The sequence below is a fragment of the Zalophus californianus genome, chromosome 9 (assembly GCF_009762305.2).
Source record: "Zalophus californianus isolate mZalCal1 chromosome 9, mZalCal1.pri.v2, whole genome shotgun sequence".
Taxonomy (NCBI): Eukaryota; Metazoa; Chordata; class Mammalia; order Carnivora; family Otariidae; genus Zalophus; species Zalophus californianus.
The window spans coordinates 113,563,379-113,580,645 of NC_045603.1; the positions used below are offsets into that span (position 1 = coordinate 113,563,379).

General features: G+C 36.2%; 1 protein-coding gene across 8 annotated transcripts in view; it reads right to left on the reverse strand.

The window, feature by feature from the left end:
- The window catches only part of WAC (WW domain containing adaptor with coiled-coil), an 83,804-nt gene that overhangs the window by 33,590 nt on the left and 32,947 nt on the right, over positions 1-17,267 (reverse strand). For all 8 annotated transcript variants that reach the window (XM_027595807.1, XM_027595805.1, XM_027595804.1 and 5 more), the window contains exon 4: positions 2,514-2,620. In XM_027595807.1, the coding sequence (XP_027451608.1) occupies positions 2,514-2,620 (107 nt within the window). The remainder of the gene's footprint in view (positions 1-2,513; positions 2,621-17,267) is intronic.

Below are 17,267 nucleotides of genomic sequence, written 5' to 3' on the forward strand. Positions count from 1 at the left end.
AACCAAATGTCTGTGTAGATAACTAGATAATATTGTTACTGATTTTCAAAGACAGATTTAAAACCTGAAAACTTCAGAGAAAAAAGAACTACTTTTTAAATTGTTTTACTTACTACTCAAAAAATTCCATTAGAAGTGATTACAGACAAAAAGTTTATAAGTAACCTGCAGAAAGGTTCAAAAGCTAACTTCTCAGGTAAGATTAAATTTGTATAAATAATATATGTCTCATGCCCACTGGGCATATTATAATAAAAAAGTCTACTTGGAGATTAATTATATACCTGTAGTTGAAATTTACAGAAAGGGAAATCCTGATTCTTAAAACATGTTAACACTTAATCCATTCAGGTAACAGTCTTCAGCTTCCACCCACAAAATTAAATCCTCTGACCCCATTTATGATTTGGGTCGATCAAGCTTATCTGCCCATTATTTATTCTTTCTGATTTCATGTTTAATCCATGTCTTAGAAATCAAAACAACCAGAATTAGTTTTTCCCGAACTAAGATTTTTTTTAAGCCAAAACAATGTCCACATGGCCTGCCACTGTAACTATCAGCAGACAAATACCAAATTGGAATTGTCAGTGATAAACGGAACTTTAGCGTTTGTTACTTTGTAAATTAATGGGGCCACTTACCACAAAAACAGACTCATTCTAAAATCTTGATGATGATACACCTTATTGGAAATAACTCATCACAAGCAGTTTGATGGTAACACCTGTTAAGGTTTACCAAGCTGTTGTCTCAGCCTCACCACCACCACCACCACCACTACCACCCTCTTCTATACTGTTCTGTGACACTAGGGCAAATTACATTGTTTAGTCAGCAGGCCACCTGTTAGATTCTGCCAATAGTAGGCACCGAAGTTAAGACTGAAAGGCACGAGAAGCCTAACAGCCACAGCTGTCTCCAACTTCCAGCTCTCTGCCATATGCCCCAAACCAGAACTAGCTTCTTCATACCATTCACAAGTACTATCACCAGTTCCGTAGGGCTCCTCCTCTAAGCTATTAGGTTCTAATAACCACAACCTCTTCCTATTGTACTCCAGCCCTAAGGATGAATACTATATACTCTATGTGTATTACCTTGGTGTTCCTTTTTGTTTTTTTCAGTCCTCGAGAACATGCAGTATCTGCTTAGCCAATCCTGTACATAAAATTCTGTGCTATCAAATTTTCTGTGCTAAAATAACTAGCATGTTTTGTTTTCCTACCTAGACCCTGAGTGATACAATATTTATCTAAGTTTATCTTTATGAAAATGCTATCATTTATGTCTTGATTTTCTTTGGAAATGTACTATCCACACAGCTTCAGTAAGGGCTAAGAAAATCTAATCCCAAGGACCTTTCAGTGTTAAGGTATGATGATCACCCAAATATCCAAGGCAAGATCTGTTGGATTCAACCTGCACTTCTATAGCCTTCTAGTTGTTCTTTCCTTCTTGTATTTTCCGCACTACTACCTGATGAATTTTTTAATTTCAACTATGAGGTTCCTTCACCAATTATATCCTTCAATAGTTCTGCACTCCCTTTATATAAAATTCATATTCCTTGGTAAGATACACAATTTTTTGTGATCTAGCTCCCACTTATCTCTGTAACCTGAGCTCTTGCCATTCTTCCACACTTTCAAAATCCTTGCAGTTCTCCAAATATTCTGTTATTTCACACTTCTATGTCTTTGTAGATGCTATTCCCTTTGCGTACCACACAAATTCCAGACCTCTTCAACTAGCTGTTATATTCAATCCGCTGGGGAGTGTTACTTGTTCTTTAATACGTTCCTCTCATCCAAGTTTGGAGTTCCCCTTTTGAATGTTCCCAAAGCAACTTTAACATGCAGTTTTAACTTTACTCTGCAGTCTTCACCCCAAGTCCAAAAGTTCCTTTAAGATGGGCCACATTTTCTTAGTACTATATATCTACAACCTAGCATATGCTTGGCAAACTGAAAACTTATTAAACTGTTGTTGAATGAATGTATTAAAACTTCCATTTGAACCCTGACTTTAAAAAAATCCAAGATGAGTTACTTCAGTTTAGAAATACCTAAAATTCCTGACTTTCATTGCCTTGAGGACAAGAATCTTTACATCACTAGTATTTAGTAGGGTGTATAATACACAGATGTCTGAATATATGTTTTAAGAAGTGTATATATTACAGAGTAAGAATAAGCTCAAGGTAAACCACTTTAAGTAACTAGACAAGTTTCATAATCTATAGTTCTTTGTATCTCAGACATTGCAATGGTAAAATTTTGCTCTGTATAGGAAAAGTGATGAAATAATACCAAATGATATTTCCTGACTATTCTCAGTTCTACTAAGAAGGTCAGCTCATTACTTCAAATATATTTTAAAAAGGTCAACTTTAGATTTAACAAGACTTGGTGGAGGAGTTTTTGGGGTTTTCTTTTGAGGGGGGTAATAAATTAAACACACACACACACACGAAACCCCCAAACCAAAATTGGGCACGTTTATATACTTACTGTATCTGAAGTTTTGCTTGGATTATTGCTTGGATTAGAAGAATGTGAATTTGAACTATGAAGAGCACTGTGGTTGTGTGAATTTTCTTGTGGAGAGTAACTGGTCCCTTAAAAGAATAAAGACCAAAGTGAATTATAAGTTGTATTTCATGTTTAATTTCAACTGGTTTCTATCATACTATAGATCACTGTATATCCCTAAATCATTTTACATAAGCATCTGGAATATGTACATATTCATACTTCTTACACATAAAGTATTTGTAAGCATACTAAAGATGTAGCTTGAAGAGCATATAGCTTACATGGCTGATAGCCTGTTATGTAGAATTAGATGAGCAAAACCTCATCAATACCATTTCTAGCAACTTTTTAAATTTTTTTTTAGATTTTATTTATTTATTTGAGAGAGAGAGAGAGAGACAGAGATAGTGAGAGAGAGCACAAGTGGGTAGGAGAGGGAGAAGCAGGCTCCCCGCAGAGCAAGGAGCCTGATGCGGGACTTGATCCCAGAACACCTGAGCCAAAGGCAGACGCTTAACCAACTGAGCCACCCAGGCGCCCCCTTTTTTTTAAAATAAAAGTTTTATTAGGGAAAGACAGAAACACAACATAAAGAAAAAAGGCACAAAAATTCAGTGATACAGAACTAAAAGTTATAAATATCCAGTATGTTTTTGCAATTATTTTTCAATTTCCTAAATAGCCTCTGCAACTTGATTTTAAATAGTTTTGCCAATTTTTCAACTAAAACATTATTAAGAAGGTTAAATCTTATGGAAGGTACTCTCTTTCAAGATGATGATGATATCTAGTCTCCTAATAAGAGGACCAACTCTAAGAACTGCTTAAAAGTAATTCATGAGTTCTATAAATAATCCACACATCTCAAAGACCATCAGGAATGATAGTATTTACTGTCTTAAGAAAAGCCAAGGTATAAAAACAAAGACTTGCAAAAACACTGATTAAAGATACAAAAAGGTTCACCATAAAAGTGTAATTGCTATTACAATTTCTAATTGTATTTCAATTTCATTTCTTTTTTTCCCAGCAACAACGTACCATAATTCAACTTAAAACAAACTACACTGGCAATGGTATGAAGGCTACACTATAGTGAACAAAAAGTGGCATGAGTAATATAAATGGTTGAGTGGTCTAGCAATTAGTCACCAGTTAGAACCAGAGTTGTTTCAAGTAGTAATCATTTAAGAATTAACTATTTCAATCAGCAAGGGAAACTAAGTAGATAAGAAAAGTGAACTGGGACAGACAGATGATGACTATAAAGTTTCAGACATCCAAGTGGAAATGTCAGCAGACCTACAGAGCACTAGGAATTCAGAAGTGATCTGGAAGTCTCCTCCATTGTAAGTGAAAGGCAGGGGACTTTGCCTTGCATAGTATCAACAAGCACTATGAGCTTGGAATGAAGTAAGACTATGGCAAGAGAAAAGGCAATGGCCAATACCTAACCTTGGATTAGGGCCAGTTTATAAGGGAAGCTAGAAGCAGATTCAAAGACCCAAAAACACTAGTGATGTGACAAAAGACAGTAGAGGGTTACTGAAGAACGTGGCATCATGTAGGTGGTATAACAGAGGACATTTCTCAACAAGCAAACTGCTTGATGACTTCATCTACTTGTTTTTAATTTTATCTTGCTGTATGGCATGTGTTATATAAAAACACCCTAAACTTTAATACAGCAGGGAAAATATTCTTCAGTAAACATTTTAAGAATAAACACAATCAAAAAGAAATGAGTCAAGATAAACTCAGTGGGCAAAAAAGTTAACACAGGACGCCTGGGGGGCTCAGATGGTTAAGCGTCTGCCTTCGACTCAGGTCATGATCCCAGGGTCCTGGGATCGAGTCCTGCATCGGGGTCCCTGCTCCTTGGGAGCCTGCTTCTCCCTCTGCTTCTCTCTCTCTCTCCGTCTCTCATGAATAAATAAATAAAATCTTAAAAAAAAAAAAAAAAAGAAAGAAAAGTTAACACTGCTGGCCTAAGACCTCTATCCTTAGAAAGGCCCACTTGCACAGTTGGCCCTTGGCTGACATGTGGGAACCTAGATTTCTGGAGCGTTCCCTTAAGAGCTAACAGTTGTTCACTGTGCCTAAGATGTTTGTGCATACAATATGGTTTATGCTTAATATATACTTTCCTATGGGAATCCAGATTTTTGGTACATGCTAGGTAGAGATGCCTATGTAACAAACTAAATCCAATAAAAATTTTGGGAACTAAATCTCTAATAAGCCTCCTTTATTAGTCAACATTTCACAAATATGGTCAACAATTCATTGCTGAAGGAATGAAATATGTCTTGTGTGATTCTACTGGGAGAAGACTCTTGGAAGCCTGCATCTGGTTTCCTCCAGGCTTTGCTCTGCATACCTTTTCCCTTAGCTGACTCTGCTTTGTATCTTTTCACAGTAGTAACTCATAGCCATGATAATGACTGTACACTGGGTCCTGTAACCCTCTTAGAGAATCACCAAACTCCAACACACGCATTTACAAAGAAAAATTAATACTCCCAAGTTTTTAAGAAAATCTTAAACCTATGCCAAAATTTGCACTTTTCAGATGTAACTCATTTAAAAAAAAATCAGGTTTACAGGACAATACAGATAAGAAACTGAGTTATACAAAGAATGTCGTATTTATCCATCCCTAGGAGAGTTGAGATTCCCATTGAAATTTCCATAAACATGTCGGCAATAATGAAGAAAAGGCCAATTCTATAGACTGAAATGAATCCTAGAATAAGCCTTTAAGAAGCTTGGGTTAGATGCCCTGACATTTATTTGTATATATTCTTAAGCAAGATGACCTACACTTAGACTATGAAATAAAAGTGCCACATTAAAGATTTGTTAAAAGACACGAGAACTGAAGTACCCTATAAACATAAGGTATATTAGGAATGAGGTCTACTGATCTCTAGGTTAAGATCCAGGAATCTACTCTACTCTAGTGTTATTCTTACTATCAATGAAAATTCAGAAAGTGACAAGCACCCAATTAGTTAAGCTCTTACCTCTGAAGAAACAGTGTATACTCTACCAGTCTGACAGATGGTATCAGACAGCTTTTAGGCCTAGCAGATGTTTTTTCAGAGGGCATAACATACTGAAAAAAATGCAAGTATTGAGGCACCCTAGCCTAAGACTTTAGAGACAAGAGAAAACTCAATCAGCTGTTAAGAGGGAAGACATTTTCAGAGACAGAAGCTTTTTGAATAGGGATTATAGAGTCTACATCCTGTGAAATAGATTTATCTATAGACCACTTAGCAAAACTAACAACTGACACTTAAAAAAGAAGTGAGAAGCAAGATTAAGATACAGATTATTTTAGTAAGGGACTAAGAATAAACTGACGTTCTTAAATAGGATCCAAAACTAAGTAAAAGAGGTTTTAAAGAAAGCATGGTATGGTATGGTAGCCAATAAATCTTTAGATTCCAGCCAGAAGGATGTGCTTAAGAACTGAATACAGGGCAGATTAGCCCCTAAATAACATGATCATACCAAGTTACAGCTAACTCTCCTTAATAAAAGCTACAATTTATATTATCTTCCAAAGTATTTTTGGGAGGTATCTCATTTGAACCTTTTAATTCCTCCATGTAGTTCTTTCCAAACTGAAGTTAACAAGTTGAAAAGCAAAGTGATTATACACACCCTACCCAGCCAGCATCAGATTAATGATGATGGTGGTTAGGATTTTCCAGAGCTACATTTTCCATACCTAATATGCTACAACACAAAATTTCTTTGAAATCTCCTTTTTATCTCAAAAATTCACGTTGAGTTTTTATTTCCTACCCTAAAATGAGTTTGTATGTTTAAGGATAAGAACACAGTTTGGTTTTGTTTTTTTTTGTTTTTTTTTATTAACAGTATGATGTAGGTCTAAGACTCAGAGAAAGAACAAGTGATCTGTGGATGCCAATATATCCAAAGAGAAGAGCCATGCATAAAACTTGAACTCAGAATTTTAATACTAAATCAGTGATTATTCAAGTGCACAAAGGATGATATAACATATATGCTGTAAGAGATAGTCTCATGGACGCTATTTGGCCCAAGAAAGTAATGGGAGCAAAAGCTGTTTATATGGCCTGGTGCCCTTTATGCTCTCTGCATATTACCAAAATAGGGGCTCATACTTAAAAAAATAAATCTATTTGAGGAAAGTAGTATTTATGGATTAAGTGGGAGACAACTGACCTTAAATGACAGGACTAACGAAGCAAGTCTTAAGGATTTCTAAAGAAAGGATACTATTGAGAATTACTTGGGTTTGGGGTGGAGGAGGTGAAATAAAGCGGTTATATGTTTATGCTTGGGCAAAGTTCTCTCATCCAGTGCTTAACCAAAGGCAGATATAAAACAGAGATGCTTTAACTTGATTGGATGCTAATGTCAGACTAGAATCCAAGAATCAGCAAATTACAATCTGCTGGATGCATGTTTTCGTTAATAAAGTTTTATCAAAACATGGCAACAGCCAATCATTTAAGTATTACCTATGGCTACTTTTTTCTTTTAATTGTGACAGTGACTGTGGGACCCACGAGACTAAAATATTATCCAGCCTTTTAAGAAAACTTTGCTGATTCCTGGATTAGACATTAATCTAAAATAAGCAATTAATTTAACGTAATGCAATATATGGACCTCCCTGACAGAATCTTCAATATTTAAAAGGCAAAATAATCCCTATTTGGCATCCTCTGTAACTTCAGAAGCTAGATCTTAAAGGGTGCGAAGGCTAGAACCTCCAGACTCATAAAGATGGAGCCCTAGGAGAGTACTCTGGGAAATGGGTCAAAAAATGTAGCAAAATGCACCTGATTCAGCTAGAAATTAAGCAGTAACACTGCACTTCCATTTAGAAAAAGGAACTTGGATATTAGAGGGAAAACAAAAAGAATATATACTTCTATATGAGCAAACAAAGCTGGGAAATGCAACCAGCTTTTCAAAAAGTGAAACAACAGTTTTCATTCTATTCAGGGATAAATATTATGGCATTTGTGTCCTTATTCAGAACATGACGACGACTAGAATTCACTACCAGATCCTCAGACTTAGAAATTAAGTCTTAATGCCATCTACAAATCACTGAAAAGAATGGGTAAGGCATACCTAGAATACTAAATGAAAGATTTCAAGGACATCTACCACCCTAAACTGCTATTCAAACTAATAAAAGCAGACAGTAGGTATGACTGAATAAAGGTCCACAGTAGATCTCAAACTTCAGTTTATTTAAAAAAATGTAGATTTCAAGGCTGAATCTCACAGAGATTCTGATTCACAGTATATGGGATGGGACGCCCCAGGATGTAAATTTTTAATAACATGGTTTTGATATGGCCAGTATCTGGGCCACACTTTAAGTGCTCTACTGCCTTCCACTGTCTTTGGTCTTCCTCTCATCAGTCCAAAACAAGAGACCACAAACAGTTAAAAACAAAGAGATTTTACAAAGAAAGCCACATCTATAATGAGTATTTTTACCATAACATGATAAATGTTTTCCTGACAAACCTTAAATTCTGCAAAATCAGACTAAAAGTAAGTCTTATGGGAAAAATAGAGTAGGAGTCAATCACTCAAAATTATGCAACTTTATTATAACCAACACAAGGCAAACAGCTCAGCATGGTTATACACTGTTTCAGGGGATATTAAAAATGCAAAAAAAACCCCACATTTGGGTAGAAATGAGGCTTGCTGGGGCTGAGAACATAGAAGTCAAGTTCTGAGGCTACAGTTAAAAAGGACAGAGAAGAAAGTGCAACTTGCCACAGACAGAGCCATGCAAGGCTGGGGGAGGAGACTTGAATTTTCTTTAGGGGTCTTGCCTGTGCAGCAGCTTTTTCCTTTCTATTGGAAGGTTATAACCCTACTCCTGCTATTCTGATTCTCCTTGCCTAGGAAAAAAAATTTCACATATGAACCAATACAGCTTCAGTTTATTAATGTCATTCTCCAATTTACTAAGTGTGTATGAGCTAAATGGTGGTGGAAAAGCAAAATGTAGCTAACCAGACTATGTCTCCTGGTAAGGGTAGAAATGATTCAGATAATGTGTCAACCACAGGCTTGCATTTGACAGTGCCCTATAGTTGAGTTACTCCCTCTAGATCGGTATTATCCAAGTGATAGCCCGCTCTAAATTGAAATTTGCTGCATGTGTAAAACACACACTAGATTCAAAGACCGAATACAAAAAGAACGTAAAATAGCACATTAATATTTTATATTGATTACATGATGAACTATTTTTGATATATTAAATATTAAAATTAAAATTAACTCCAGATGTTGGCTAGTAGAAAATTTAAAATTGCATACATGGATCACTGGACAGCACTACTCTAGATGAAGGCATCCACTGACAATTAGTGGAAGGGGGCCAGAGATGCCTATGAGGCAGAGGACATTTCTCAAAGACCTATCCCATCCAAAAAATCAGCTTCTAATTAGCTGAGCCCAGAACCTGCTTAACACCATATGCTACATTTTCTAGGGAACATAACTGCTGTGCAAATTGTACTGCAGAGTACTTAGTTTTGTTTCAAACTTTTACCAAGATGTTCACCACTTGGAAAAATTTCATCAACAATTATACTATATACATCTGCACTTCTATCTATCATGAACAAATAATATGAAGGAGATTCCTTTGTTAAGAGAGTAAGGACCAAAAATTATTAAACTAGCAGAGATAAAGGAAAGATGCAGCTTTCACTGAATTTCATTAATAAAGCTTGTTTTAAAAACAGTACTGCTGGGGCGCCTGGATGGCTCATTTGGTTGTGTCTGACTGTGATTTCAGCTCAGGTCATATCTCAAGCCCCACGTCTGGCTCAGTGCTCAGCAAAGTGTGTGCTTGAGATTCTCCCCCTTTACCCCCCAAACCCCTCCCCCCGGCTCATGTAAGCACACCTTCTCTCAAATAAATCTTTAAAAAACTAAAAAATAAATAATACTGCTATCCTTTATGTTTACCCCAAATGAATATGCTACATATCTTTTTGCACAGTGATACAAACTACTTTGTGCAAAGTATGTGTTAGTATTTCCTTTGGAACTACTCACATCTTTCCTACTCTTACACGTGTAGGTAACATATATTATTTATCTAAAGCCTAGAAATGGAATTTTACAAAATACTTTTAAGGGATGGTGCACATGCAAAAGAATCAAGTTGAGTTGGACCTTTCCTCACACTATACACAAAAACTACTATAAAATGAATCACACCCAAATATAAGAGCTGAAACTAAAACTCTTATAAAGAAAACATAGGCTTATTTCATCACCAAACTTCAAGTGAAAAAAGAAAAAATATAAATTAAGACTTTGTCAAAATTTAAAGCTTTTGTGCTTCAAAGGATACCATCAAGAAAGTGAGAAGTCAATCCATGGAATAGGAAAACATACTTGCAAATCCTATGCAAAAGACTTTTATCTAGTTCTAGTAGGAACACTTACAACTCAATAAAGAATAAATAACACAATTTTAAATGACTGAAAGATAACAAACATCTCTTCAAAGAAGACATATAAATGACCAGAAAGCACACGGAATGATGCTCATCAATGTTAGTCATTAGGGAAATGCCAATCAAACCTGCCATGAGAAACCACTCACATCCATTAGGATAGCTATAGTCAAAAAGACAAGTGTTGAGGAGGATGCAGAGAAACTGAAACCCTCATATACACTACTGTTGCAAATACAAAATACTCAGCTGCTTTGGGAAATAGTATGGCATTTCCTTAAAAGGTTAAACACAGATTTATCATATGACCCAGTAATTCTAGGTATATATCCAAGAGCAGTGAAAACATGTGTCCACACATGTTCATAGCACATTATATTCTTAACAGCCAGAAGTTGGAAACAAACCAAATGTCTAACTGATTAACAAATAAATATGAATTATTCAAAAATAAAAATGAACAAATACTGCCACAAGGTATAACATGGATGAATCCTGAAAATGTTATGCTAAGTCCTATAACTCAGTCACAAAAGACTACACATTGTAGGATTCCACTTACATGAAACATCCACAATAGGTAAATCTATAGACAGGAGTTTTTCTAGGTCTGGGGGCAAGGTGATAGGCATAGGGTTTCTTTTTGGGTGATGAAATTGTTCTAAAATTAATTGTGGTGATGGCTGCACAACTGGGAATACATTAAAAAAAACACTGAACTGCACACTTCAAAATGGTGAACTGTAGGAGGTGAATTACACATCAACAAAACTGTTACCAAAAAAAATTATCTACCATACCTTACGTGTGACTTTGACATGTATAGCTTAGACAGAGATCCCTAATTCATCATTTCTCAAAACTAATCCTATGAGATGCTTTGAACAAAAAAATGTCACACAGCCATGTAAGTCTGGAAAAAGTTGTGTATGATATTCTCTTATAGAAAATTTTAACTGTACTTTAAAGAATTACTGAAGTAAAGAAACTTTAACCTGGAAAAAAGAAAGAGAATTAAGTACTGATACATGATACAAAATATATGAACCACAAAAAACACTGTATTAAGTGAAAGAAATCAGTCACAAAGAACGTATGTAATCCATTTATATGAAATATCCAAAACAGCAAACTCTATCAAGATAGAAAGTAGATCAATGGTTGGGGAGAGGAGTGACTACTAATAGGCTTTCGGTGGGGTGGTGGTGGTGATAATTGTGTGGTATGTGAATTATACCTCTACTTTTAAAAATAAATATGTGAAATGAGAACCACTCAGTTAATGAAAAAAGCACTTGGTCAGGTAATCTGGGCTTCAGTCCAGATTTTGCCTCTACCTCACTAAATAAAAGTGAGGAGGTCTCCTAACTTCTATGGTTATCTTCATTGTCAAGTAAGATACTGGTTGGACAGTGTGTAGAATTACTTCCACTTGTTTAGAAAAATTATCAACACGGGACTCTTGACTCTTCAGTGATCTCAAGCATTTGATTCAGTACTACACAGAACAAATAATTGGCATTACAGGGCTATGTAGAATTAATCTTGGATTAAGGATCTCATTCTTACTGACTCCAGTTGAAATTCACTGGGTTCACCATAATATTCTCAATGCTCTCCCACTTTCATTCTTGTCTTCGTTTCAAAACAGTCTTCACAGAGCAGTCAAAGTAATCTTTCAAGCCTGCCTCTGAGCACAACATGTGTCTTGAATTTTAATGGGTACAGAGGGAAGACATTCAACTTCATGGTCCTACTTACCCTCCCAGCCTCATTCTGCAGCACCCACCACACCTTGCTCACTACACCTTAGCTATCCTGGCCACTTCCAGTTCTTTAAATACATGCCCAGTTCTTTCCTATCCCAGATCCTTCACACGTTCTTTATCTTCACCTCTATCTCCTCTGTTTCCTTGTTTTTGTATTAACTTTGGGGCTAGTCAAAGAAAGGAAAGCACTCCTTTGAAAGAAAAAGTTAACATGAAAAAAGTAAGTTTTAAGAAAATGTCTCAAATTATCATAAGATTCTGAAAGGGTGGATAGGCAATAATGAAGTTGCAAACTGAGTATTACCCTTTCCCAAGCTGATGCCTTTAGAGAGCCGTACAGCAAACAAGGAGAAAGAGAGGCAGGTCCCGTCATGCCTGTATGTCTCTCCAAGTAATTTTACCTCCGGACTGTAATCAACTGAGCAAGACAATTTCAACTTTGGAAACCTCATGGTACCCCTCAAACTAAAAACGGGTGAAAAATGAAGACAAAGGAATCTTCCGGTATGTGCTATGCTCTCATATGTTTCACACAATTATAATTCTCAGTTATATTAATAAAGGTAATTACAAAAATCATCTAAAGAAAAGAGATTTAACTGGGTACAATGAAGTGAAGAATAAAACTTCAATCAAGAAAAACGACAGGAGAAATAGCTTAAGAATAGGATGATAAGGGTTCAGAGGGCAAGGAGTAAAATAAGTCTGACAGGAACACAAAGTTCCTATAGATGAGATAAAAGGGGTGTAAAGCTAAACTTAAGCCAAAGACTACTAAACGGGCTTGGAAGCCAAGCTAAGGAAAAAACAGATTCTATCTTTTGGACAAAAAACTCTCTAAATAAACAATTAAGAACTGATTGTTTGAGTATTTTGGGTTTTTTCAATGCTTTTGAACAGTACTGGGTGCATCATGAAATAGGGAGACTTTAAAGTGTGTATCTTTGCCCTGCATCACCTCCCTGCTCAGCGGGGAGTCTGCTTTTCCCTCTCCTACTCCCCCTGCTTGTGTTCCCTCTCTCGCTGTGTCTCTGTCAAATAAATAAATAAAATCTTTAAAAATAAATAAAGTGTATATCTTTAAGGGGGAGGGGAAGTACGCATCTTTAAGGATGACACGAAGACTAAAGAAAATTTTTTCAAGGAAATGGCTGTCTAGTATTTTCCCCCAACTTTAAGCCACAGAATTCTTTCCTTACATGGCTGGCTGCTCATCCTGCAGGTATCAATTCACAAGTTACCCTCTAACACAGCTTTTCGCCCGACCACCTCCTACCACGTGCCATTACCATTTCAAAACACTATTTCCTTTATGGCACAAATCACAATTACAAAATAATCCTGTCTGCCTATTCCATATTGTCCATCTCTTCTATAGGACAGAAAAACTCCTTGAACACAGGGACTTTGCCTGTCATGTCCTGGCTATAATCCCTTGTAATTACAACAATGCTTGAGTCTGTCAGAAGACTAAAATAAAACAAATGCATGAATGGAATACTTAAAACAGGAGCCACTCTTACTGCAGTAAGGGTAATGGGGGATTGAGGATCAACATGCTCAGTTCCATTCTTGGAACCTCTAGCCTCCATATAGCATCATTTAAAAAGGAATGATATCATCTCTACCAATTAGCTGTCAAAAAGCTGGGTAGTAGTAACAAATCCTATGTTACATGCAAGTATATAAACTTCACCTGTTAAATGTAACTAATATTAACACAGCAAAAAAGTGTTAAGAAGACATTACTTGTTAACACCCACTGACTGTATTACTAATACATATTAGTAAAAAAAATTACTCTCCTCCCCTTCTTTTACCTGTACCCATTAATATAAATTGGAAAAATGCTTTTCCCAAAATCATGAGGTTATTAGAAGGAAAAGGGCAGCATATTACAGCAGCTACCTCAAAGAAAACATGGGGTTTTCCCTTATTTTTTCAATATTTTTAATACTTTTTAAATTTTTAGAATTTTAAATACTGCTCTTGTGTCTGTCTTATTAGAGATACATGCACACAACAGCATTTATCCAAAAACTCCCATCTGTCTCTGCTGCTTAGTCATCCTGCTTTTGTGTTGAGACAGTCACGGCTGCAGTTTTGGATACAGCTACTGGTAATCTAACACTGGACACACTGTGTCTAGGTGTTCCGTGAAATGACTGTCTATTAAAAGGAAAAGTAAACATTGCCACATTGTCTAAGTCAATTTTATACACATCAAGCAGCAGATGCAAATGTTGCTTACTATGAGGTATTTTAAAAATGAGAAACAGAAGCTCAGTAATTAGAGAAGCTCGAGCGATCACATTTGCTGATAATGTTTAACCGACATATCAATTTTACGGCAACATTCTTTGGACAAATACTATATACATATCTCTTCACTGTCCCTTCAATCCCATCTTTCCATTTCTCACCACTTTCCCTGTCCAATCACAGCCCTAGCCGGACTTAGATTATATAGGTTTATTTAAGAATTGTTTCAAACTTTCAAGGAAAAAGTAGTTCCTATCATGTATCTGTTTCAGAAACAGATTCAATCCTAAAAGAAACAACTACAAAATTCTGACAAAGATAACCACAGGTCAATACAGAATTAAGAGAATTCACAACTACATATACACCTCAAGAGAGGAATGCACTAAAGTTGAATACTGAAAGATCTGCATGAATATAAATCTTGAATGTTATTATTTAAGATTTTAGAAAGAGGGGTGCATCTGCCTTCGGCTCAGGTCAGGATCTCAGGGTCCTGGGATAGAGCCCCATGTTCAGCTCTCTGCTCAGTGAAGAGCCTTCTCTTCCCTCTCCTTCCGCCCCTCCCCCTGCTTGTGGTCACTCTCTCAGATAAATAAATCTTAAAAAATGAGAGAGAGAGAGTATGCACATGAGCAGAGGGAGGGAGCCCAATGTGGGGCTCCCTCTCACAACCCTGAGATCTTGACCAGAGCCAAAATCAAGAGTTAGAAGCTTAACTGACTGAGCCACCCAGGCAGCCCTTGAATGCTAATTTTAAAAAAACAGATACTGAGAAAGCATTTGATAAAATTTAAGCAGACTTTTAACAAATTACCAACTAACGTAGGAATAAGTAGATGTTTCCTTAATACGAAAAAGAGAAATTTCAAAAAGGGATGATCTTTACATAGTGATTATTTATCACCAAGTAATACCAAGAACATCCCCAATCAAGTCTTTTTTTAAATACCACTTTTTTTGGAAATTGCCATTGGAAACTGCAGTAACTTATCTTTCTAAAATAAAGAAAAGGTATTAATATTATACTCAGAATCTATAAAAATGTCAGGAAAACAAACTCTATCCTCAGGCTTTTTTCCTACATGTACCTTTAATAAACAAAATAGAATCATACTACTTTAATGTGTAGATTTTCCTACTTAATATCCTGGAACATTTTCACTCATCAATAAAAGTCGTTCTACTACATCATCATTTTTAATGGCAACATTGTACTCCACATTGCATGCATTATAACACAATATGTGAATCTGAGAAACATTTATGTTCTCTAGTTACCATTTATCTAGGTGTTGGAATTCCCAACCCATACGAAAATGGAGTCAGCAGTATCTACCACTGAAAAGAACCATGGAAGAGTCATGTTAAGAGACTACTTCTGAACTAATTTTAAAAGCCTATAATTCAATGATTCAAATAATAAATATACTCCAACAATTAAATGATTCACACAGCACAATTTGGTAATAAAAATTACATTAAAAGCAGGCTTCCAGAAAGATGACAGCATGAGCATGTTTCTGTATTTGCCCTCTATCAAACCTATCAAAATTAGGCATAAAAAAATGTAATCAAATCCAACTAATGAATAGTTACAATCCAACAAACTTGTACTGAAAAATGGTTTCAAGAGAAAATTAAAATTCATACTCAGTACAGGAAAATTACTAAAGACCAACACCCAATTCCTTTAAAGTCTGTCAGGATACATTATTTTAAAAACTATGGCAGGGGTGCCTGGGTGGCTCAGTTGTTAAACGTTTGCCTTTGGCTCAGGTCATGATCCTAGGGTCCTGGGATGGAGCCCCGCATCAGGCTCCCTGCTCAGCAGGAAAGCCTGCTTCTCCCTCTCCCACTCCTCCTGCTTGTGACCCTATTCTCACTCTCTCTCTCTCTGTCAAATAAATAAATAAAATCTTAAAAAGGGGGGGGCACCTGCATGGCTCGAGGCCCACGTTGGCCTCCTTGCTCAGCAGGGAGCCTATTTCTCCCCTGCTTGCCATTCCCCCTGCTTGTGCTTGCTCTCTCTCTCTCTCTCTGGTTCTGTGTCAAATAAGTAAATAAAATCTTAAAAAAATTTAAAACTACGGCAGGCAGAAGAGCTGGGAGAGAAAGGTCACTTGGCCCATTAAGTTGACTTTTTGGCTCAATTAAGGAGAGAACTACCTGAAACAGGGGAGGGAGGGCCCTGCCATTCTAAACCTTTGTCTGGACCCCAAGAGTGAGCTCTGAGGAGAGTTAATCACATAAGGTGTGAGTTGAGAAAAAAACAGAATGAATGAACTGCTCTTTCCCATATTATCACTCCTCCCAAGAGACATCTCCCATACCTCTCTCTGATCTCTAGGCAGATAATAAGCAACCATCTTTTAAGGACACAATTAATGTAGTGTCAGGAGAATAAGAAACAGCATCAAAGAGAACTGAATCACTTTACACATATACATACACATATACACATGTATATATTCAAATTCACTCAACACAAGTACATACATAGAAACCACTCTACACAGCCTGTGCAGAGACCAAAGTGATAGTATATTAACATTAATATAGAATTATTAATAATACTTTGAAATAAACATCAGGAAACCAGTAACTTTCAAATTCTGTTGTATCTCTGTTGTAACAGGAATTCTATGAAACAAAACAAATAAAGGGGTGGGGGAGCTGGAAGAAATAAGAGGAAGAACTTAAAGTTGAAATCATCAAAGAAGCAAATACTACATTTGAAGTAATATAAGAATCAACAGTGCTGAAAGCAATGTCAACCATAAGGAGGAACACCGACATGAAAAATATCATAAAACATAAAAGGACAGAGATAAGCAGTTAGAGATAAAAATGCCACAAATGAAAAATGAAGTCAACATATGTAAAACTGGAGATACTGAAGAAGAGAAGAGAAAACAGGACACTCAAGAGTATTTCAAAAAAAAAAAGCTTTCCTGAAATATAGGAAGATCTCAATCTGGAGACTGAAGGGGGTTACCATGTACCAGGAAAAATTTAAGAACCGATAAAAACTGAAACATATCTTCATAGTCTGATGAAGCTGAATTTTAAACATAAAAAATTCTTAAAACATCCAGGCAGCAGAAGCATGTCACTTATACAACAAACAAAAAAGGGCTAACCTCAGACTTCTCCAAAGAAATCCTAAATGCTACAATACAAAGTAG